Raw genomic sequence first — 21,995 nt, forward strand, 5'->3', positions numbered from 1 at the left:
TTCAATTTGGATCCAACCAGCATGCGGCGAGGTCTCCTGAGGTCAAAGGCACCACACCAAGCCGTTGGGGGCTACAGATGTGAGGCGGTGACTGCTTCTGTGGGGATCATGGTACCCAGGGGAAGGAAACTCATGAAGACTAATTGGAGAGGAGGAAATTCCCGGCACGCGGAAAGAAACGATGTCTGTTCACTTCTAAACAGAAGCAGCTTGGTGTCACGTGTGCGACCAGATCCTGGTCTGAGTCCTGGCGCTGCCACTTGCCGTCTTAACTCCGGGCACATTTTGTTAACCTTTTTGTCTATTTCCTCATTATACCTCATAAGGTCGTGAAGTCGTGTGAGATGCCTGCAGCCGGTAGGAATGCGGCGCTCCCCTCTGTGCTCTCCACTCCTCCAAAAAGGCATGGAAACTGAGCGGGGAGGGGTGCCCCAGGTAGAGGGGGAGGTTGCTCACCCAGAGCAGCAGAGGCCTCACTTGAAATTAGCGACATTGTTTACACACTACTCACAAAGTGCTAAATGCCTTTTACGTATTTGTTTTCAGAAGCAATTTAAACACAGACTCCTGGAATTTTGGTTATGCCATTCGTTCATGCAGCCAGCCACGTCTTCCTGGGGAAAAAGAGGTAGGCTTGGGTTGAACTGTCACAATCCGAATGAGTGGAGAGGAAAGCCACGAATGGGGGTGGAGGGGAGCTTTCGGAGCTGTGGGAGGAAGATTGCAATGGGTTCCAGCAGGTGGAGGCTCAGCCTGGAGCCTTGTAAAACCTGGGGACCACTAAGATGCTCTCTCTGACGACAGGACTCCTGGCAACCCACCACACGCAGGCTGTAGGAGGATGGACCTGGCCTCCAGGGGTGATAGCTTCTTCACCTGCTAAGGAGCAGGGGCCCTTAGCAGAAGGTGGGGCTGCGGAGTAAGGGACAGGGCCCACCTGTAAGGCTGAAGGAGGAGGCAGAGGGGGCATGTTTTTTATACTCAGAAGTTTCTTGAAGAGGAGGAAGGGGTTGCTATCCTACCTAGGTGTACAGAGAGAAACACACACCAAGGATGGAGGTGGTTTATTAGTCATTATAATTAAAAAACTATATATGTGTATATATACATATATATATATATATATATGTATGTATATATACATGCAGAACTGAAGGATCAGCAGATATAAACCCAAGTATTAACAGCTCTTACGTCTAGGTGGTAGCATTAATGTTTACACTTCTTCTTACACTGAGTGTGTATCCTGTTTACAATAGGGTAAAAACGATAAACTCTCTTCATTTGGAAATCAAGGCACCACCATCATCTGCATCATCGCCAGGACTGTGGCATGGGGTTGGGGCTCTTACTCCAGGCTGGGGGGATGGGGCTGAAGACGCCTTCCTCTCAAAGCCAGGAAGAGCCAAGCTGGGACTCCCTCATGCCCCCATCCCATGCCCACCCCTCCTCAACTGCACAGCGGGCATCACTGTGCAGAGCCCTGTGTTAGATGGGGGGTGGGCAACAAGGCCCCCAAAAGCCACCTTCCTGCATGGAGGGTGTTATAAACCAGGGGGGAATGATGGCAGCACCCTTTAAAATAGCAACACGTTAAAACTCACAAATGAATAAGTACACGCTGAGAAGCTGAGTGTAACAAGAGATTAATAAAGAGGGTGAGCAGCAGAATGAACGTCTGGGGGAGGACTGTTAGTAAAGGAAGAGGGCGTTGGCATTAATTGCTCCGAGCCGAGGAAGGCAGGTCAGGGCTCCTGGTTTAGGCGGCTCCAGGGACCAACAGGGGCCGGCGGTCAGGACACCTTGGCGGAGCAGCTCCCAGCTGACAGCGCTCTCCCAACCCTCAACAGTTCCTTCTGGCTCCTGTGGTTGCCAGGGGAGTGGAGACTGGAGGGGGGCTCTGCAGGCCAGTTAGATGAGGGGACGCAGGGAGGAAGGAGAAAAGTGAGGCTGTATCCCACCGTTCCCTTCCCCCACCCCATCCCCCATTTCTCTCACCAGGGTCCCTGAGATGCTCGGAAGTACCCCATGCCCTCCTCTCGCCTGTCCCCGCCTACATTTTTTTTTTTGGCGGCTTGCGAGGTCTTACTTCCCTGACCAGGGATGGAACCTGGGCCACCGCAGTGAACGCGCCGAGTCTTAACCACTGGACCGCCAGGGAACTCCCTCCCCTCCTACTTCTTGTCCCCATCTGCCACTCTGACCCAGAGCATCCCTGCCCCCAAATACCAGTCACCTGGGATTGCCAGGGGCCCAGCTGACCTCTTCAAGGTGCTGCTGGGGAGGCGGGCGATGCGACTGTGGCCGCGGGAACTGCGGGAGGGAAGGAAGGAAGAAGGGAGGAAGGTCACGGCCAAGCCTCTGGACTATGGGGGGGGGGCGGTGGGGGTGGGAGGGTAAGAGCTAGACACGGAGCCTTGGGAGTGGGGGGAGGCTGAGCAACAGTAGGAAGCACTTGGCCAAGGCCAGACCTGAGGGTGGGAGAGGCAGCAGAGGGGAGGGGAGCTGAGTGCGGTTTGGGAGGGAAGTAGAGGTGAGGGGGGTGGGTAGTCCACTCCCTGGATTACCCAGTGAACACTGAATGTCCCCCTCGTGGAGAGAGGGTCTGTGGCCTTTACCAAAGGAGGGAGACATCTCTAATATAATCCTGTAATAGCAAGAGCCCAGGGAACCTCAGACAACCAGATGCTGGTCCTGCCAGAGGACCAGCTGTAGTTGGCCCAGGCACCTGCTGCCCTGGTGACAGCTCCTTCTTCTCCTCTGCCCACACCTCCCCAGCCTCACCTCACAACGCGCCTCTTCTTGCGAGCTGAGGTCCCAGGGAAGGAAGTTGCCGGCTTGGGGCCCTTCACGGTGAACAGGGGCCTGGGTCCGCTGGGGAGGGAGGAGGATGAAGGTGGCACATCAGGAGGGAACCAGAGAAGAGTGCCAGCACCTCCCGCTCCGGCACCCGGCGTGCGGGGCAGGGAGGTTAGACAAGGTGACCTCTGCGGTTTCTTCCTCCTAAGAGGTGGACTCCCCTCCCTGCCTCACTCGGTCTGGGCTGACAGCTGAGCGACAGGCCTGCTCTGGGAGAACATCCAGGTGTCAGTTTCTGGCGCGTCCGGGGAACTGGAGTTCAGACAGTTTCACCCTTCCACCTGCCTGGCTCTGAGCTTGTTACTGAGAGGGGGTTTGGGCTGTGGGAGAGGTGGGGGGAGCAGTGGGCAGCCTGCCACCCTCGGCCTCCCAAGTCCAGGTCAGTCTGCTGCTTGTTCGCGGCCTTGGACCGTCCTGAGCTGGTCGCTGCTCCCCCCTCCCTGCCACGCGGGCAGAAGCCGAGGGTGAGAGCATCTTCCCACTGAAAAATGCTGAAGAAAGTTTTCTCAGGATCCCCTTCCCAGTTCCAGATGCTGGGCTGGAGGGTAAAGTCTGGGGTGGAAGTGGTAGAAACAGGTATTTCTCAGTGGGATACAGAACTCAGACCAGGCCCAGGTTATGCCAAGGAACAGAGTGGGCCGGGCACCCCGTGTTAGTTCCTCCTCCCCGCTGACCCTCCCCATAGGCGGCGCCTGTGAGCTGCTCAGGGGCATGTGACAAACCAGCACAGAGCTGGCGGCTTTGAAGTATAGATGGACAAGGCAGGGCCTGGAGAGGAGCGACGCCTCCAAAGAGACGGCGCGTTCTGCTCTCCTGGGCCTGGATGCTGGTCAGACCAAAGGGAAGGAGATGCAGTGTCCCAATTCCAAGAGCGTGCTGTCTTCCGTTCCCCTGGGCAGCACCTCTGTCCCTTGTGGCCCCTGACCCCCTGCTGGGAGGCCAGAAGGGAGACCCACCTGGGGATGAAGGGCTGATCCAGCCTGTTCAGCTCCCGGGGGACACTGTCCCAGCCAATGCATTCGTGGAAGCCCAGCTTTGAGGGGGTCTCCTCAGAGAGATCAAAGGTGGCGTTGAGGTCCCGTGCAGGCAGGGCCAGAGGGGTAGAGCAGTTCTGCAGAGCGGAAGGGCCCAGGGGCACCCGGCTTTTGATGACTGTGGCTGGGCAGAAGTTGGGGGAATGGCGGGGGGAGGAGGCCCGTCCCCCCGTGGGGGTGATGGGCCCACACGGAAGCCGAGCCTCAGGCGGGGTCCCCCTCCTCGGGCAGGGCAGGAGGGACTGGCGCCGGCGCTTGGTCCCGGGCTTCGGGTCTGGGGGGCTGTCTGGCTCCAAGGGGCTCGGTCTCCTCCTTTTCTTCTCTGTGGGCCGCTGGGATGCCTGAGCTGAGGTGCGGTCAGGCCCGGGTGGGACGCCGAGAGCGTGTATGAGGCCATTCAGTTGCTTTGCCATGGTCCGGGTCACAGGGCCGGAGTATCCTGGAGACTCTGGGCAGAGAGGAGGGTGCTGAGGGGAGATCAGGGATTGGCCAGAAGGAAGAATGTGTAGAATTGGGGAAGAGAGACACCGGACAGGCAGGAGCCCCTGACTCCTCGGGTCTGCGTGACCCCTGGGGCCTCTCTGTGCAGAAGTCCATGATCCTAGGGGTCCAGTCTCTGACCGAACTATAACCCTGCACCTGGGGCCCCAGCCACCCCTTGGCACCAGAAGACAGAGGCCGAGCAGGGCTGAGACTCACTTGACTCTGAACGTAGCTCCTGAGCCAGAGGTGGCCCCCTGGCCGGGTCAGGCTCCGCGGTGGCCTCTGCTCCAGGCTCAGTGTTTTCCTCTTGTACCAGCTGCTGCAGCATCTCGAATTCTGCGATCATGTCAGGGGTCAGGAGGTTGGCTGCTTGGAGCAGGGAATACTGGCGCTGGGCCAGACACAACACCCTCAGAGCCAACCTGGAACAGAGAGAAGGGGATCCCCACTCCACCTCAGACCTGCCTGGAGGACCCAGCCCCAGGGCTCCAGGTGTGGTGAGCAGCACACGTGCACTGGCCCTCCCGGACTGCCTGGCTGGCCTCATCACCCTTCCAGCCGTGCTGAAGACCAGGGCTGGCGGAGATGACCCCGGTAATGGTGGGCGGCTTCACTCACTAAACATGTCCCTGACAAAGACAGTACTTGGGAAGTAGGGAAAGGGCACTAAGTGGCCTTGGACTCGGAAGGTCTGAGTTTCCTCTGAGCTCTGCCACCTACAAGTGCTGTGATCTTAAGTCCATTTCCCAGAGGGGCGATGGGAGGTAGCAGAGAAGAGCCAGGCTCAAGTCAGACTAACAGCTCAAAACCCGGCTCCAACACATCCCAGCTGCGTGACCTCGGATCACCTCCTACCCTCAGTGTCCGCATCCCTAAAATGAGGTCAACACACGCAGCCATCTCACAGGGTTGCTGGGGAGATGAAATAGGCAGATTGCGGAATCCTAGTTCCCTGACCAGGGATTGAACCCGGGCCCTCAGTAATGAAAGCACAGAGTCCCAACCACTGGATCGCCAGGGAATTCCCCAAATGGGTTATCTTAGATATAAAGTGTTTAAAGAGTACTTGGCACATACCCAGCACTATAAGGTTAGTTAACTGTTGTTTTCTCTAATAGTAATAATAATAATGCCATCTACCTTGTTAGGTTAATGAGATTAAATAAGATAGGCCATGTTGATCTTGGCTCCGAGGAGACCCTCAAAAATGCATTCAGTCTGCTCTTTCTATTCAGTGATTGGGATGCTGAAAGAGTATGTGTGTATTAACACATACTTCACATGCACTGAGGGGCTATTTAAAGAAAATTACGAAGGACTCCCCTTGTGGCGCAGTGGTTAAGAATCTGCCTGCCAATGCAGGGGACACGGGTTCGAGCCCTGGTCTGGGAAGATCCCACATGCCGCAGAGCAACTAAGCCCATGCGCCACAACTACTGAGCCTGTGCTCTAGAGCCCGCGAGCCACAACTATTGAGTCCGCGTGCCACAACTACTGAAACCCGCGCGCCTAGAGCCCGTGCTCCGCAACAAGAGAAGCCACCGCAATGAGAAGCCTGCGCACCGCAATGAAGAGTAGCCCTCGGGCTTCCCTGGTGGCGCAGTGGTTAACAGTCCACCTGCCGATGCAGGGGACACGGGTTCGTGACCCAGTCCGGGAAGATCCCACATGCCACGGAGCGGCTAGGCCCGTGAGCCATGGCCGTTGAGCCTGCGCGTCTGGAGCCTGTGCTCCGCAACGGGAGAGGCCACAGCAGTGAGAGGCCCGCGTACCGCAAAAAAAAAAAAAAAAAAAAGAGTAGCCCCCACCCGCCGCAACTAGAGAAAGCCCGCGCGCAGCAACGAAGACCCAATGCAGCCAAAAATAAACAAATAAATAAATTTATTTTTTAAAATATATATGTAAAAAATAAAATAAAGGAAATTACGAGGGTAATGTAATTATTGATGTTGTAAATTTAGATTCTAAGAAAGCAAATTTTCCTTCTGTGAGGCACACCCACGATAAAAGGATAAACAGTTATCTCGGTGGGGATTATTCATGGCCAGTCATTTATCCCTGGGTAGCATTTACCTGCCTGGACATCTCTGAGCCCCCTGCTCCGTCCTCAGTGTGTGCTCAGGGAACCCAAACTCATTTTATAAAGCAGCCTCAAGGCCTTTTTGAAAGAAGGCAGGATATAAATTAAAAAGGACACAGCAGAAACTCATTCTATATCTGCCTGAGCCACACATTATATGAAAATTAGAGAGAGAAAAGTGGGAGTCTGGGGAGAAAGCCACTGGCCTGGATGTCAGATGACCCAGGTCTGGCCCCGTCCCTCTTGCCGTGTAGCCCCCGTCAGTCTATATCATGGGTTTTCAATTCAGGTTTCAAGAAACCCATCAGAGAACATTTTTAATAGAACAGCTCTGCTTTATCCATTCTACATATTAGACCTCAGCATAAGATTTCATTTGAAGACAGGGCTTTGCCGCTAAAAAAAAATTCCGAAAAACCACTGAACTGGAAAATCTAAGATCTACTCAGTGCCCTGGTGGTCTAAGATTCTAAACTCTAAGGCCAAAGCAAAATTATTTTCGATGATCTGGTTGTTAGGTTGTTTTCAAGCATGGAGAAGATCTAGAATGTTCTGCAGCCCCTGACACTTGGGGTCTTCCATCACAGTTTATTAGTATCTATTATTAACTCTAAGAAGTAAGGAAAACGAGGACCATGATGCCCAAATCGCAGCCAAGGTTGAAGCAACTTGTCAGAAACCACAAAATCAGAGGCAGAGCAGAAATGAGAACCCTAGTGTCCTAGCAACGCAGGACTCCAGGCAGAGAGACCCTGAGTCATCAGTGGGAGTCCATGGTTGTTCCCTGGGGGCCAAGGGGACATCCCGCCAGTGCATCCCTGCCACTCCAGGGCCCCGGGGAGTCGGCAGCAGGAGACAGATAATGAGCCGCTGATTATTCAGGCTGCAGCAGTTTTTGCTGAGTCGGGAACAGGCACTCCCCAACAAGAAATAAAATTAAACAGGCCCTTCTGTCCGGAAGCTTTAAATACACTGCTTAGCGTGAAGCGTGCTGGGGAGGGAGGTGTAGGGTTGGCAGCAGCAAAGCTAAGTGGCAGGGGATTTATGTTCTGGGGGCCAAGGAAGAAAATACTAGCTGCACCTCTCTATTAAGCACGGAAAGAATGGTCCAAAAGCCATTTCTCTTTGGGTTTGTATTTACTTCAGAGGAGAGGAGCAGCAGTCAATCTGTTGATGAAGACACACGACGAACACCTGACTCAGGAAAGCTGTCCCTTGCTCAGCTGCTGGCAGCTGGCTCCTTGCTGAGCACAGGCAGCTTGGCCTTCAGACTGGAGAGCAAAGCACTAGCCCAGGCAGCCCTGCCCTAGCTCGGTGTTTGCCAGCTGTCTGGATGGAATTCGGTGTTTTGCTTCCCTCCTGTTGGGCTGCCAGCTACACGGAGTAATAAATAGAGAGGATGCTACATAAACAGAGTAGGTGATAATATCTAATTGTTGACAGCAGGTAAGGGACAATGTTGATGAGAAAAGACTTGCCTCTTTAACTAGAGCAGAAACAGAGCTTTTGTGATGTACTTAGCGCCAGCTCCCACCCCAGGAGGCCTGGAACCCATCGCCTCCCGCCTTGGAGCAAGAAGATACCTACTGCTTAGAACGGTCGCTGCCCAGGTTCTGTGGTGGGAGGTGGTCCGCGACTGGCTTGGGCTGCAGGGTCAGGTCAGGGGAGCCGGGCAATGGGTGTCTGAGGTTCTGTGCTGGCACCTGGATTGGAACCTAGAGAGGAAGGGAGTCACAGGTCGAGGGCCCAGGACGGCCTCCCTCGCTTTACGTGAGCAGCTCCTACAACCCGTCCCTCCTCCAAGAGTGGGAATGACAGCTCCTGGAACGACCAGGTCCTGGTAGCGGCATTTTCTCTCCCGGTCCCTGTGCTCCTTCCCTGCTCCCCTTCTGTTAACACTCAGCCTCCCCATTTCCAGACACACAGGATCTGACAGACTAGTTCTTCCTGCGCAGGATCTGAAAGCCTCCTAATGACTGAGGTGTAAGACATCCAGGTAGAGAAGCTGGGACTGAAGGGACCCTGTGAGTTGGGGGTGGGGCATTTCTTTCAATATTCCACCAGCTCCAAGTCTTACCTCCTCAGCCGGACCTTCGTCCTTGTCCTCTGGGAGCTGCTCCCTTTCTGAAGAGTTCCCTTCCACGACCTTCTCCACCTGGGCCTCTGTCCCCAGGCTCTCCTCTTGAAGGACCGCCGACCCTGGGCGTAGCTCTGGGGTGCAGGGCTGGCTGGGGAGGCGGGATGGAGAGGGGCAGCTGGGAAGGCTAAGGCGGAAAGGAGAGGTTTGAAAGGTGGGAAGCGGGGGCAGCTGGGAAAATCAGGGAGGCGGCAGGGTCTCTGTGGCTCCAGGTCCATAAGGGGTGGATGCCTGGGTAATAATAGGGCAGTAGCTGAGCGTGGGAGAAGGAGTCAGGGATTTTCTGGTTTAGGAAACAATGACACCCGCCCCTTAAATGCACCTTCTTTTGAAGAGTAGATGCTGCTTATATAGGCTGGGGTGTGATTTACTCCTTTGACATAGACCATTCTAGGTGACAGTCAGTGTGCCGGGCAGTGAGTAGGAACCCCTAACCCCAGGTGCCAGAACAGAAGCGAGGAGTCCTAGCCCTGCAGAAGCTGGAGAAAGGATGGGGGCAGGTAGGGGTGGCAGAACTCACGGTTGATGTGGAGGGTCCGCTATGGGGGGCTGCGAGGAGTCCTGCTGTGGGGCCTGCGCTCCTGCCTCGTACACTCGGAGCTTCTCCCTCAGGGCGGCCACCTGGAATGAAGCAGCCCAGCCCCTCAGAGCGCCGGGTGAGCACAGGAGGCAGGGGGCAGGCAGAGCGCCCTGGCCGCGCGCCGGCGGTCCCGTCCTGCCCCCGAGCCGGGCGCCCTGCCTCCCGGCCAAGCTCCCGGGGCGGCTCCTCACCTCAGCCTGGAGCTGCTGGCAGATGCTGGCGTACTGGCTGATGTGACAGTCCAGGCTGATCACGTTGCTCTTCAGCTGAGATGGGGGCACAGGGGAGGGATCTGTTTGTTCATTCAAAGCAGCTTTCGGCAACCACTTCCGGCGGCCAGACGCCGCGCTAGGCACACCTCACTCACATTCCCGAGAGGCACCCTCACGACTGAGGGAACAGGGAGGCCAGTGGCTCTCCTAGCACAGCAAGAGGAGAGCTTGCCTTTGAACCCGAGACCCCGGCTCCCTGACCGATATGCTCTCTGCAGGCCAGGGGCTCTGCCGCAGCGGCTCCTGGAGCACCGGGGCTCCCTGGAGGAGGCGGGGGAAACCGGGCAACTCTGCTTTTATCTGTGTTATATGTTGTTTTGCCAAAAATATGGGCCTGCTGCTAAAAACAAGGCTGACAAAGATCACTGGCTGATACTCGGCCACTCCCTTCCGTTGCCTCCCTCTTGAGAAGACTGCCTCAATCGTCCCAGCGCTGTGATATTTTAAGGACGAGGACCCCTTTAAGCACTTCTTCCCTCGGCCTTGCGGGAACGCTTGCTCCAGGTACCAGAGGAGGCCAGTGGGTCCTGTCCCCTCCTCCTCCCAGCCTGGGGGCTCCCCCGACACCCCTACACCCCCACTCCAGGGTGGTGGCCCTCCCAGCTGGCACGCACCGAGAGTTTGATCTCCTTGGCCCGGTCGGCATACTTGAGGGTGTTGTAAGTATCCTCGTAGGCCAGGCTGGAGGGGCTGATGGCAGCGATCATCACCGTGCGGCAGTTGCCCCCGATGGAGTCCTTGAGCAGGCGGGTCAGCTTGCTGTCCCGGTAGGGCACGTGAGACTTGCGGCCCTGGGGACAGTGGGTGGGCGTGGAGCGAGTGTCTGGACTACACAGACCCAGGCTAGACTCGGTAGCCTTTGCTTTTTGTTTGTTTGTTTGTTTTGTTGACCCCGCTGCTGGGCTTACAGGACCTTAGTTCTCTGACCAGGGACTGAACCCGGGCCGCTGGAGTGAAAGCACCGAGTCCTAACCACTGGACCACCAGGAAATTTAGACTTGATAGGTTTCGGCCCAGGGCTGGAGGGAGGGAGCCTTGGCTTGGGCACTGGGTCGCTGTCTGGGGAGGAGCCTGGCCCCGTGCAGCTTTACCTTTGCGTCGGCCAGGGCGTTGAGGACGTTGATGAGGGCCAGCAGGGAGCGGTTGATGTTGGCTCCCTCCCGCAGCCGCTCCCCCTTGGCGTGGGTGCTGGACGCCCGCTCCGAGCCAGCCAGGTCAATCAGGCTCATCTTGGCCACCCGAAGGGCCTGCGTCAGACCTGGGATCCGGTCCTGCTGCTTCACGAAGATCTGGGGGCAGATGGCAGGGGTGAGGGGCCACTGGGCACCAGGAGCTCCAGCTTCAGGCCCTGGCCTGTGACCCCTCCTCACCTGGAAGATGGCATGGGAGCGGGAGGACGTAGCGTTGACGTCAGTGGGGTGCTGCGTGCGGTTACGGTTCCCCCTGGTCAGCATCCCCAGCAGCTGCTCAGCTGAGGTCGGCTACAGATGAGATGTGCAGGAAGGGGGCTGTGGTCTCCCCAGTGGGGACTTTTCCCCCAACAGAAGGGCTGCTCTTCAGGACCCATGTTACCCCCTTGCTATCACCACCACTGCCCCAACAGGATCCAGGACATCCCCAAACTACCCGGGGAGGGGATCCCGGAGGACCAGTGGGGCTGCTCGTCCCACCTGAGCCCAGCCCCTTACCTGGTGGAAGGAAAGCCCTTGCACCACCACCCCCTTGTCGGGGTCCTCACGGATGGCAAGGGGCCCCTTGGGCTCCAGAAGGTCGTGGATCTGCTCATTGTACACCTGAGGAGAAAGGAAGCCAGGGAGAGACCCGAGGGAGAGGCTGGTCAGGAAGCCTCTCCCCTAGGCGCTGGGGAGAGCTGAGTTGCTGGGTCAGGGAAGCATGATGAGACACGCCGTGGTGAGTGGCACTCTGCTGGATGATGTCACGTTATGAGTAGGACAGGCGGGGTCAGTTCACACGCAGTCTCTCTTGGAGCTGCGTCCACCCTCTGGGCCCCCGTCTGCCCACTCCCTACCACCCTCTCCCCCCTCCTGCTTACTCCACCCCACTCCCTCTTTAGGTGGTTGTGAGAATGAGAGATGGGGCCGCCCAGTCCTGGGGTGCAAACAGCCCTACCTCCTGGTAGCTGATGAGCACCTCGAGTCTCTTCTCCTCCCGGCAGGCCTCGAGCCTTCTGTACAGTTCCATGGTGGTCAGGTACATGATGCCAGGGTCCCCCTCTCTTCCCAGCATGGTGTGTGTCTTCCCGGCCCCAGTGGCCCCATAGGCAAACACTACAGAAGACAGAGTAGGGAGTAGGGTGGCGGCAGGGCCAGATCCACCTTCTCCAGGGGCTCCCCCAGTGCATTTCCATCCGGTCAGCCCTTCCCTTCTCCCCGAGCCCCTTTCCTTCCTTCCACATGCGCGGTTCCACTGCTCCCTCCCACCCACCCACATCCCCTACGTTCACAGCTGTTGAGTTCTCCGTGTCCATTCCTGGTGCCCCTGTAGGCTTGTGGATTTGAGGGCAAAGGGGTCTCCACTATGAGTGGGAGCTTATCCCTTCCTCAGGGAAGCCTTCTCCAGCCTGGGTAGCTTCCTCTGTGGAAGGCCCACAATTCTTTCCCTCATATCACTTTTCTTGGTTTTTAACCACACACTTGTGGGTGTGATTCTGTGATGTGTTTTCTCCCAGTTCTAGACTGTAAGCCTCACGCATACAGGAACGCTGTCTGCCTGATCTGCTATTGTATCCCGTGGCCCAGTGGAGTGGTCCCCACACAGGAGAAGAATGAATGGGGGGCCCACAGAGAATGCACGGCCAGAGCCCTCCTCAACCAGTGCCCAGCAGAGGGGGAGACGGGCTCACCTGAGCAGTTGTAGCCCTGGAGGAAGCTGTCCAGGATGCTGTGGGTGGTGTGATGGAACACGTCCTGTTGGGTGGCCGCCTCACCAAAGACCCGGTCAAAGACAAACGTCAGGTCTTTGCCCTTCTTCCTGGGGCCATCATGGACGCTGCCCCATTTCAGGCCAAGGAAGCCCCCATCAGGCTCCTCAGGGTCAAACACCAGCACCCGCTCATCCACCACCTGAACCACAGGCCGCCGCTGACTCTCCAACTCCCTCGGGGTGGGGGGCCGCACCCGCACCACGACCCGCACCATGCTGTTTTCCACCGCCATCACCATGGCAACACCTGGGCAGAGACATGATGGAGATGAGGACCAATCTGACCCAGGCCTGACCAGGTGCCCTCAGCCTAGCACTCAGGGGCCTTCTCCCACCTCCTCCTCAACAGCTCAGCTCCATTTTATACCTCAAGAGAACATTGATGCCAGCACCGATTATTGACAAATATCTTTCTCATCTGAAAGACCGTCTTTGTCATATCCAATGACTGTATATCTTTCAGAGGCCTATTCTGGGCTTTCTATTATGTTCCACTAATCTGTCCATTCCTGTGCCAGCACCACACTGTTTCCACTCCATTCCTTTACAGTTGCTTCTTGTCTAGCAAGGCAAGACACCCCTCCCAACCCCAGCTTTCTTTCTCATGATTCTCTTGGCTATGTTCAGTCATTTATTCTATTCGACTTTAAGAACATTTTATCAATTCCATCCCCATCCCAGAACCACACCCCCAAAAAAAATCTCTATTGGGATTACAATCGGAATTATATTAAATTTACATATTTATTTTATATGAAATGTTTTCATACAAGAATATGGCTATTACCTTTCTATTTGTTCATGTATTTTTTATATCTTCAGATAGTTTCTATAATTGTCCTTTTAATACAATTCTTAAGTACTTTATTGCTCTTATGAATGGAACACCTTCCCTATTTCCAGGTGCTAATATGGAGAAACATGATTGATTAAAAAAAAATTATTTATTTGGTTGCATTGGGTCTTAGTTGTGGCAGGCGGGCTCCTTACTTGGCTCCTTAGTTGTGGTATGCAAACTCTTAGTTACGGCACCCATGTGGGATCTAGTTCCCGGACCAGGGATCAAATCCGGGCCCCCTGCATTGGGAATGTGGAGTCTTAACCACTGCGCCACCAGGGAAGTCCTGAAACATGATTGATTTTTATATATTTGCCTTATACCCACCATCCTCAAACTCTCTTATTATTATTATTATTATTTGGCTGTGCCACGAGGTTTGTGGGATCTTAGTTCCCTGACCAGGGATTGAACATGGGCCCTCAGCAGTGAAAGTGTGTAGTCCTAACCACTGGACCACCAAGGAATTCCCTCAAACTCTCTTATTGACTTTAAGTGCTTCTTATTAGAGCTCATTGAGTTTTCTGAGTATACAATTATGTATCAGAAAATAATTTTTTTAACTTTTTCTTCTCCATACTTACACTAAATATTTCATATGTTGTCTACTGTATTCCCTAGAACTTCCAAAACAATGTTGAATGATAATAGGCATCCCTGTATTGTTTTTTTTTTAAATAAATTTATTTATTTTTGGCTGTGTTGGGTCTTTGTTGCTGCGCGTGGGCTTTCTCTAGTTGTAGAGAGCGTGGGGCTACCCTTTGCTGTGGTGCGTGGGCTTCTCACTGTCGTGGCTTCTCTTGTTGTGGAGCACGGGCTCTAGGCACGTGGGCTCAGTAGTTGTGCCTCACGGGCTTAGTTGCTCCGCGGCATGTGGGATCTTCCAGGACCAGGGCTCGAACCTGTCTCCCCTGCATCGGCAGGTGGAGTCTTAACCACTGGGCCACCAGGGAAGTCCCCCCCCATTAATTTAAATGCCACATTTAACATAACTAAATTCTCATATAAACATGAACTTGTTTTCTGACTCTCCATTCTGATCTACTGAAATGTCTATTCCTTTTCCCGTAACTCGTAATTATTGTGGTTCTATAATATATCACCTTATTGTTCTTTTTCTTGGCTATTCTTGGGCATCTTGTCTTGTGCATGATTTTAGAATCAGCTTATGAAACTGATTCTATGAAAAATCCTGCTAAGACTTTAATTGGGATTATTTTGAATTTATAGATTAATATGAGAATTGGCATCTTTACAGTATGAAGTCTTCCCATCTAGGAATATCGTATCTCTTTTCATTATTCACAACTTTATAATCTTCGGTAAAATTTTATTGTTTTCCTCACATGAGTTTTGTACATTTCTTCATAGGTTTATTACTAGTTACTGTATAGTCTTTGTTATATTGTAAATAAGCTCTTTTTTTTTTTTTTTTTTTTTTGCGGTACGCAGGCCTCCTACTGTTGTGGCCTCTCCCGTTGCAGAGCACAGGCTCTGGACGCGCAGGCTCAGCGGCCATGGCTCATGGCCCCAGCCGCTCCGTGGCATGTGGGATCTTCCCAGACCGGGGCACGAACCCGTGTCCCCTGCATCGGCAGGCGGACTCTCAACCACTGCGCCACCAGGGAAGCCCAATAAGCTCTTTTTAAAATTACATTTTCTAATTCATTTTGACAGAACATAGGACAGCTACTGATTTCTGTATGCAGATCTTGTATCTGGCCACATTGTTGAACACCCTTATTAGTTCTAATAGATTGTCATTGATTCTCTTAGGTTACTTAGTAATAATAAGTTACTTTCTATTTTTAGCTCTTCTTTATTTAGTTCCCCACCCTCCACTACCCATTAGGAATGGGTGCTAAATTTTATCAAATGCTTTTTTGGCACTCGCTGAGATGATCGCACAGTGTTTCTCCTTTAGTCTGTTAATGTAGAGGGTGACATGGATAGATTTCCTAATATTGCCCTGGTAGTAATCCCGAAAGCTTATTTGCCTATTCTCTCTTGAATTCCCCTCAGACCTCTCTCCCCTTTCATTTCACCTTCAAGCCAGCCTACCAAAGGTAGAGATGGAATTTCTGCAATGCAGGAGTCACAGATATCCTGGAAAAGTTCAGCCCAAGTCTAGGGATATGTTAACAGGGGTAAGAAACAGGGGGCTGTTCCTGGGGGATAGGAATAGATGAATGCTTTCCTAGGAAAGATGAGGTCCCACTGATGGGTCACAATTACCAGGGTCATTCAGCAAAGAAACACGGGATTTCTACCTAAAACTCCAGCAAACAACTCATTTTTTCCTTGGGGAATGAGGCAGAATTGAGTTGACTTCAAACTCCTGTCCTTCACCCCCAAACTTCTTAATTTCTTCCCCACACAAAACAAAGGAGAGATGTCAACCAATAATCATCTTTTTACTTGTGTGTAATTAATTCTATTCCTGTCCCAGTAATCAGCTCATCATAATAATAAACATAACAGGTAAGTGTCCACTCTGTCAGGGACTGTTCTAGGCGCCTTACACGTTTCACCTCCTTTCAACCCCATCATGACCCCACGTGATAGCTACTATTATTATACTCATTTTTCAATGAGAAAATTGAGACAGAGAGGGTTAAGCAACTTGCCCGAGATCCCAGTGGTAGTAAGTGATGAATCCTGCTTCCAACCCGGGCAGTCTGCCCATAGAGCCTGCGATACTGCCTTGGAATGACGTTATATATCACACCCTCATGATCACATTGTTGTAACAGTCCCTTATGCTTGTATAATAATTATAATCCCTTTTATGTAACTAGCATTATGTATGCTTCAAACGCTTTCGGATAAGTGGACTAGACCTAATTTTCAACACTCAGAATTCCTGTCTCCCATCCTCGCATTCCCACCCCCAGGGAACCCCACTCTTTTTTTTTTGGCTGTGCCTCACAGCTGGCAGGATCCTAGCTCCCTGACCAGGGATCGAACCCCTCGGCCCTCGACAGTGAAAGCATGGAGTCCTAACCACTGGACCGCCAGGGAATTCCCAGGAACCCCACTCTTGTGACCAGGAAAGTGAAGCCAGAGGGTGCCTGGTCCCACCATCTGAGTCTACACTGTATTAGCTGAGTTGGAGCTACAGAGCAGCCTAACATTCAAAGCAGGAAGTTAAAAAGGGCACTGGCAGCGGAGTGCGCCTAACCTTTACAGTTCTCTCCTCTCCACCTCCTGAGGACCAGTGAGGCTGACCGTTTGCCTAATGAGATGTTTTCCTTCTTCCAGAGACAGTGCTGAGGGTGTGGGGTGGGAGGTGGGAAGCGGGTAGGGTGACACTTGGCATGGCCGCAGTTAGGACACCTGGGTCCTGGTCTCTGCTTTGCCTCTGACTGGTGGGGAGGTCTTTCCACCAGCCACACCACGTTGATGTCACATCATCTCCCTTCGAGAGCCAGAGAGAACAGCTACCGATCTGCTCCTGCCCCAGGGGGATGGGAGATTAATGAGAAAACGTTTGTCAAGTTTGCTTTGATCCTCGGTTGGAAAGAGCTTTTCAGCCCAAAGTACAAGGGACATGATTCTTTAATAAGATCTTCAGGGTTCTGAGCCAGCCACAGTCACGTCCTGTTTCTAACCTGGGGCAGCTCATTAAAACCCGGAGGCTAGTTCGCCGCGGAGCTGAGGCTGGGAAGCCAAGATTCAGTTGTTTTCAGGGTAGCCTCCTCTGCCCATCCTCATAGGGACAGAGAGAACAAGCCCAAGGTCCTCAGAAGCCCCTGGAGAAGAATTTTTGAGGACTTGAGGGGGGTCTGCCTGCAGACATTGGGAGCTCGGAAGGCAGGGAAAGTGCTTAGCCCTTGGGTGTTGTACTTTTGTATAGCGGTTACTGTGGTCTCCTTCATTGCTCCTTCACAACAATCGTACACTGTGTTTCTGGTCCTTAAGCTCCAAGAGAGCAGGACCCTCTTCTGATATAGTCTGTGCACCCCAGATGCCTAGGAGCCAGATCCAGCATGCAGTAGATGCTGTATAATATCTGTCCTGTGAATGAATAGAGGCCAGAGAAAAGCAGTCTGAAGCCAAAAGCCTAAAAATGACTACAATTATAGCTAACATTTATTGAGCACTTACTATGTGTCAGGCACTATGCTAAGTGCTTTACAAGTGTTTCGTTTATCTTTCACAGCAATCTCATTCTGCAGTTATTGATACATTTGTTACATCCCTACTCTGCAAAGGAAACTGAGGCTCAGGAAGGAAATTGTCTCATGGATGGTAAGTAGCAAGGCCAGACCTTGACTTTGTTCTGTCATCAGAGGCGTTACTCTTCATCCTAGCCTGCTCTGCCTTCTACCTGGGCTTTTGCAGCTCTTAATCCCCCTCACCTTAGTACCTACAGAAAAACGTCCAAAGATGGCTGTTTCTTTCTATGGGTGGTAGCAAAGAGGAAGGAGCTGTGTCCTTTTGTTTTATAGATAGACAATCATAAGGCTGTATCTAATGGTAGTTTTGTTTATTCCTTTCTAATCAATTTTATTTATTTTTCTTGTCTTACAGCTCTGGCTGGGACCTCGGGTACAATATTGAAAGCAGCAATAGTGAGCAATCTTGTCTCTTTGCTGCTTTCATTTTGCTCTTTGTTGGTTTAAGGAAATTTACCTCTATTTCTAGTTTACCATTGAAAAAAATCATAAATGGTTATTGAATGCTATTTCTGTACCTAATGGGATATGTTTTCTCCTTTAATCTGTAAATGTGTAAATTGTATTAATAGATCTTCTATTGTTAAACTATTCTCACATTCCTGGGATAAACCCAATTTAGTCATAATGCAGTTTTTAAAAATACAACACTGGCTTCTGATTGCTAGTATTTTATCTAAGAGTTTTACAACTACATTTATAAAAGAGATTGGCTTGAAATTTTCTTTGCCTCATTTTTGGTATCACAAAATAGACTGGGGACTTCCCTGGCGGTCCAGTGGTTAAGACTCTGAGCTTCCACTGCAGGAGACACAGGTTCGATCCGTGGTCAGGGAACTAAGATCCTGCATGCTGCGCGGCACCCCGCCTCCCCCCCAAAAATAGACTGTAAATGTTTTCTTCCTTTCTTTCTTTTTTTGGAAGAGTTTCTAGAAGATTAGAATCATTTCAATTGCCTGTATATTTTTGGTGGGTTTTTTTGATGTGTGTGAAGGTAGATTTTAAACTAATCAAATTTCTTCAGTAGTCCTAGGTTTGTTCAAAATTTCCATAGCTTCTTTTTTTTTTAATTAATTAATTTTATTTTATTTATTTTTGGCTGTGTTGGGTCTTCATTGCTGCTTGTGGGCTTTCTCTAGTTGTGGTGACCGGGGGCTACTCTTTGTTGCGATGCGTGGGCTTCTCATTGCAGTGGCTTCTCCTGTTGTGGAGCACGGGCTCTAGGCACGAGGGCTTCAGTAATTGTGGCACAAGGGCTTAGTTGCTCCGTGGCATGTGGGACCTTCCCGGACCAGGGATCGAACCCGTGTCCCCTGCATTGGCAGGCGGATGCTTTAACCACTGCACCACCAGGGAAGTACCTTCCATAGCTTCTTGAATCAGTTTAGGTAAGTTGTTTTTCCTAGAAAATTGCCCAAAAGCATCATCAAAAAGAGTTTCCATTGAAGTCTTTCTCTCTCTTTTAATCTTTCAGTAACCAAAGTTATGTCCCTATTTTCATTCCTAAGGTCATTTTTCCATGTTTCTTTTCTTTTTCTCTTAATCAATATTACCAGAGGTCTGGCTTTTTTATTAGTCTTTTCAAAGATACAGCTTTTGGCTAAGTTAATCATCTCTATTATATAGGAAAATGCTATTGCATTACTTTTTGCTCTCAACTTCTTTTATTTTCTACACTTTAATTCTGTTGTTCTGTTCTATCTTATTAAAATTGAATATTTGCCTCATTTTCAGATTGAAAAAATACATGTTCTAATGTAAGTCTTTAAGACTATAAATTTCCCTCTAAGTATTCTCTAACTGCATTCCCCACATTTTATAAATAGCATTATCACTGTTTCATGCTAATTACATTTTAATTAGAATAATGATATCCTATTTGACTGAGTTATTTAAATGTTTTTTTAAAAAAAATATCCAAATGTGGGTTTGTTTCTTTTTCTTTTATATTTTAAATTTAATTGCTTGTGGAAATAGAATATGGTTTGTACAATACTCTGATAACTGTTTAGATTTGCTCTGTAGCCAGATAGAGATAATTTTTATTAAGACCTCTAAAAATATGCTACTGGCATACTTTTTTTCAAAAAAAAAAGTATAAAATGGAGCTGGGTTGGTTAACATAAAACCAACAAATTGAGACACTTTAAAATCTCTCTCTGATGGTGGGGGAATTCAATCATGAAATAGGCAGAGAAGGACTGGATACTTTGGTAGTTGTTTGAAGCATGGACTGTGTGACCGGAGAGGAAAAAGAATAGTGATAAGACGGGTGAAAGCAGTGTAACATCCACGAGAAGCTCATACAGAAAAATTTTGTGGATGTTCTCCTCTTAGCTAGGCTTAACTTCTCTGTTTCTTAACCTGTAAAATGTAAATATTAGTATCTATTCCATTGGGTTGTTGTGAGGATTAAATGAGTTAACTCAAACCTGGTAAGTGCTCAATAAATGTTAGCCATCATTATTAGAATTGATATGACATACTAGCATTTCGCCCCCTACCAGAAGAACCACCATCTGCAGTAAAATCGCCTATTTTCCTTGACACAGACCAGGCTTATCTTTCCCGTGTCACTTCAGTACCTTAAAGGGTCAAAGCTAAGAGGAAAGGCATCCTAGGAACAGTAGCAGAAGGTCTGGTTTTCCGTCATGCAGATCTTCTTTCACTCTTTCCTTTATTCAATCAAATATTTACTGGGTGCCCCAGTAACTAAGTTACGGCCCCTGGCACAGCTCTGCAATCAGTTCTGCACAGATGTGCAGCGAGGGTCTTAGCTACTCCTTACAGATGTGCAGAGAGTCCCACGTCTCTAGTTCTAGTGCGCGGGAGGACCCAATTCGTCCTTACGTATGAGCAGGGGTACCTTTCTCAGAGCGGATGTACAGAGGGCTGGGCCCGGATGCAGACATGAGGGCCCAGTCTAGGTCCTATACAAATCAGCAGAGGGTCCCGATCTCCCGTGCAGGTATAGAAGGAAGGGCCTTCTCCCCGCACCTCCCCCCACCCTGTTCGGAAGGGGCCGCCCGGGACCTGATCGGTCTTCACGCTGCACCTCCATGTCCCGCACAAAAGAGGCCGGGCTCCGGCTTCCGCCGCCGTCAGCAGCTGGGTCCGCCGGTCCAGACTTGAGCGCAGGAGCCCGAGGGGCCGCCTCCGTCGTGGGTCAGCGCTTACCCTTCGTCGGTTCCCCGCCGCTGGTGTCGCCCCTCGCTGCCGGGTCCAGCCGCAGCAGACAGGAAACCCTGACCACCGGAGAGCGCCGCCCCTCCAGCACCCGACCGGCGCCAACCTCCTGCCCGCGCGGAGTGTTCAAATTAGCCGGGTCGGCTCATCGGCGCTTGCCATTGGTCACAGTCCGGATGGCTGATTGGCTGTTTCCTAAGTAACAGTGTACTGCTCCGAGGTGGCGGGAGTTGTCAACAGTGCGCTTGCGCACTTCCCCTTCCTGTTGGCTGGAGGTTCGAAGCAGTGTCTCTGAGGCTGGAGCCACCAGACCGACCGGCAGAAACCAGTATGGGGTTGGGGTACGGAGGGGGAAGGGGAGGGTTACGGCCCGTCTCAGTTGTCCCTGGGACTGAGTTCATCACCAAATGCAGCAACCAGACATCAAACACGTTTTCAAACCTGCTTTTTCTGTGGGCTAAGTCGGCATCCACTTACCCAAGAAAGGAGTTTCAGCCGCTCTCCAGGGTTTCTTCTCTTCCGCGACCATCCGAAGAATGAACTTCAAGGTTTGATGTGGAGAAACCGGTGGAGGCAGAGAGTGGCACCTGCTTGGCTTTGACAGTGCCAGGAGTATCATGGACGGATTGTTGAATAAGAGGGGCGGCCCCTTAGGGCACCGCTGGGCCGCAGTGTCTCTATCCTCCACAGTGGTCTGCTGCTTGGATTCTGGTGGGCCACCCTCATGCTCATCCCCAGCTCCGGGGGCTGTGGCGGTGGAAGAGAGAGCCTTGCCCTGGAATCGGAAAGTCTGATTCCAATCACTAGTGCCTGTATCATTAATTAGTGCTGAGACTGTGGAAGTCACTTCTCCTCTCTGGGTGTCAGTTTCCTCATCTATAAAGTGGGGCAAATATCCTGCCCTTCCTAAGAGCATGGTTGGAAAACTCTCTTAACTTCCAGCATATGTAAGCTTTCTATGAGTCTGATTAGGATGAAACAGCAATGGCTGCCCGGAGTCAGTTGCTCACCACTTTCTAATGATCTGTCCCCACACTGGGACCATGAACAGGTCTGAGGCATGCAAGAAAGCAGGAGGCAAAGTTCCCTGGCTGGCCTGCCATCAAGATAGGAGTGTCACTATTTAATCCCTGGTTGATTTGGCCCAAACTCCATTCACCTACCTGGACCTCTACCGCCCTCTATTCAGTGAGCTAGCACTGCTGGTTTGGTGAGAATAAAATGAAACAACCATGCAAAAATGCTGTTATTGTAAAGCTACCAGAAAACCAGGGTATTCTTGCCATCTCCACTACCCAGGAGAAATAAGCTGTTAAAGAATGGCTTCCAGGGCTTCCCTGGTGGCGCAGCGGTTGAGAGTCCGCCTGCCGATGCAGGGGACACGGGTTCGTGCCCCGGTCCGGGA

The 21,995-nt window shown here is 51.6% G+C and overlaps 1 protein-coding gene across 4 annotated transcripts; it reads right to left on the bottom strand.

The window, feature by feature from the left end:
- Positions 1-1,067: 1,067 nt before the first annotated feature.
- On the bottom strand, positions 1,068-20,701 carry KIF18B (kinesin family member 18B). 4 transcript variants are annotated; one of them, XM_067714269.1, is made up of 16 exons: positions 20,582-20,701; positions 12,309-12,635; positions 11,576-11,733; positions 11,134-11,238; positions 10,816-10,926; positions 10,537-10,734; positions 10,060-10,236; positions 9,365-9,439; positions 9,114-9,214; positions 8,534-8,720; positions 8,044-8,171; positions 4,593-4,798; positions 3,816-4,341; positions 2,785-2,874; positions 2,263-2,313; positions 1,068-1,900 (listed from the first exon to the last, which is right to left on the bottom strand). In XM_067714269.1, the coding sequence occupies exons 2-16, from the start codon at positions 12,625-12,627 to the stop codon at positions 1,693-1,695; spliced, it is 2,640 nt and encodes an 879-aa protein (XP_067570370.1). In that variant the 5' UTR covers positions 12,628-12,635; positions 20,582-20,701; the 3' UTR covers positions 1,068-1,692. The 4 variants fall into 4 exon arrangements, with proteins under 4 accessions (XP_067570370.1, XP_067570372.1, XP_067570369.1 ...); XM_067714271.1 differs by having other exon boundaries at positions 20,460-20,701; XM_067714268.1 differs by having other exon boundaries at positions 20,438-20,701.
- Between the last annotated feature and the right edge of the window lie 1,294 nt (positions 20,702-21,995).

The sequence above is a fragment of the Pseudorca crassidens genome, chromosome 19 (assembly GCF_039906515.1).
Source record: "Pseudorca crassidens isolate mPseCra1 chromosome 19, mPseCra1.hap1, whole genome shotgun sequence".
In the NCBI taxonomy this organism is placed as follows: domain Eukaryota; kingdom Metazoa; phylum Chordata; class Mammalia; order Artiodactyla; family Delphinidae; genus Pseudorca; species Pseudorca crassidens.

What these genes read in the sequence shown, in the direction of transcription:
- KIF18B (XM_067714268.1), bottom strand. Translation starts at nt 20,465, where the DNA reads ATGGAGGTGCAGCGTGAAGACCGATCAG. An exon ending in GCGGACCCTCCACATCAACC is followed by an intron (nt 8,721 to 9,113) that starts GTGAGTTCTGCC and finishes TTTCCGCCTTAG; the next exon opens with CCTTCCCAGCTGCCCCTCTC. An exon ending in ACGAAGGTCCGGCTGAGGAG is followed by an intron (nt 8,172 to 8,533) that starts GTAAGACTTGGA and finishes CTTCCTCTCTAG; the next exon opens with GTTCCAATCCAGGTGCCAGC.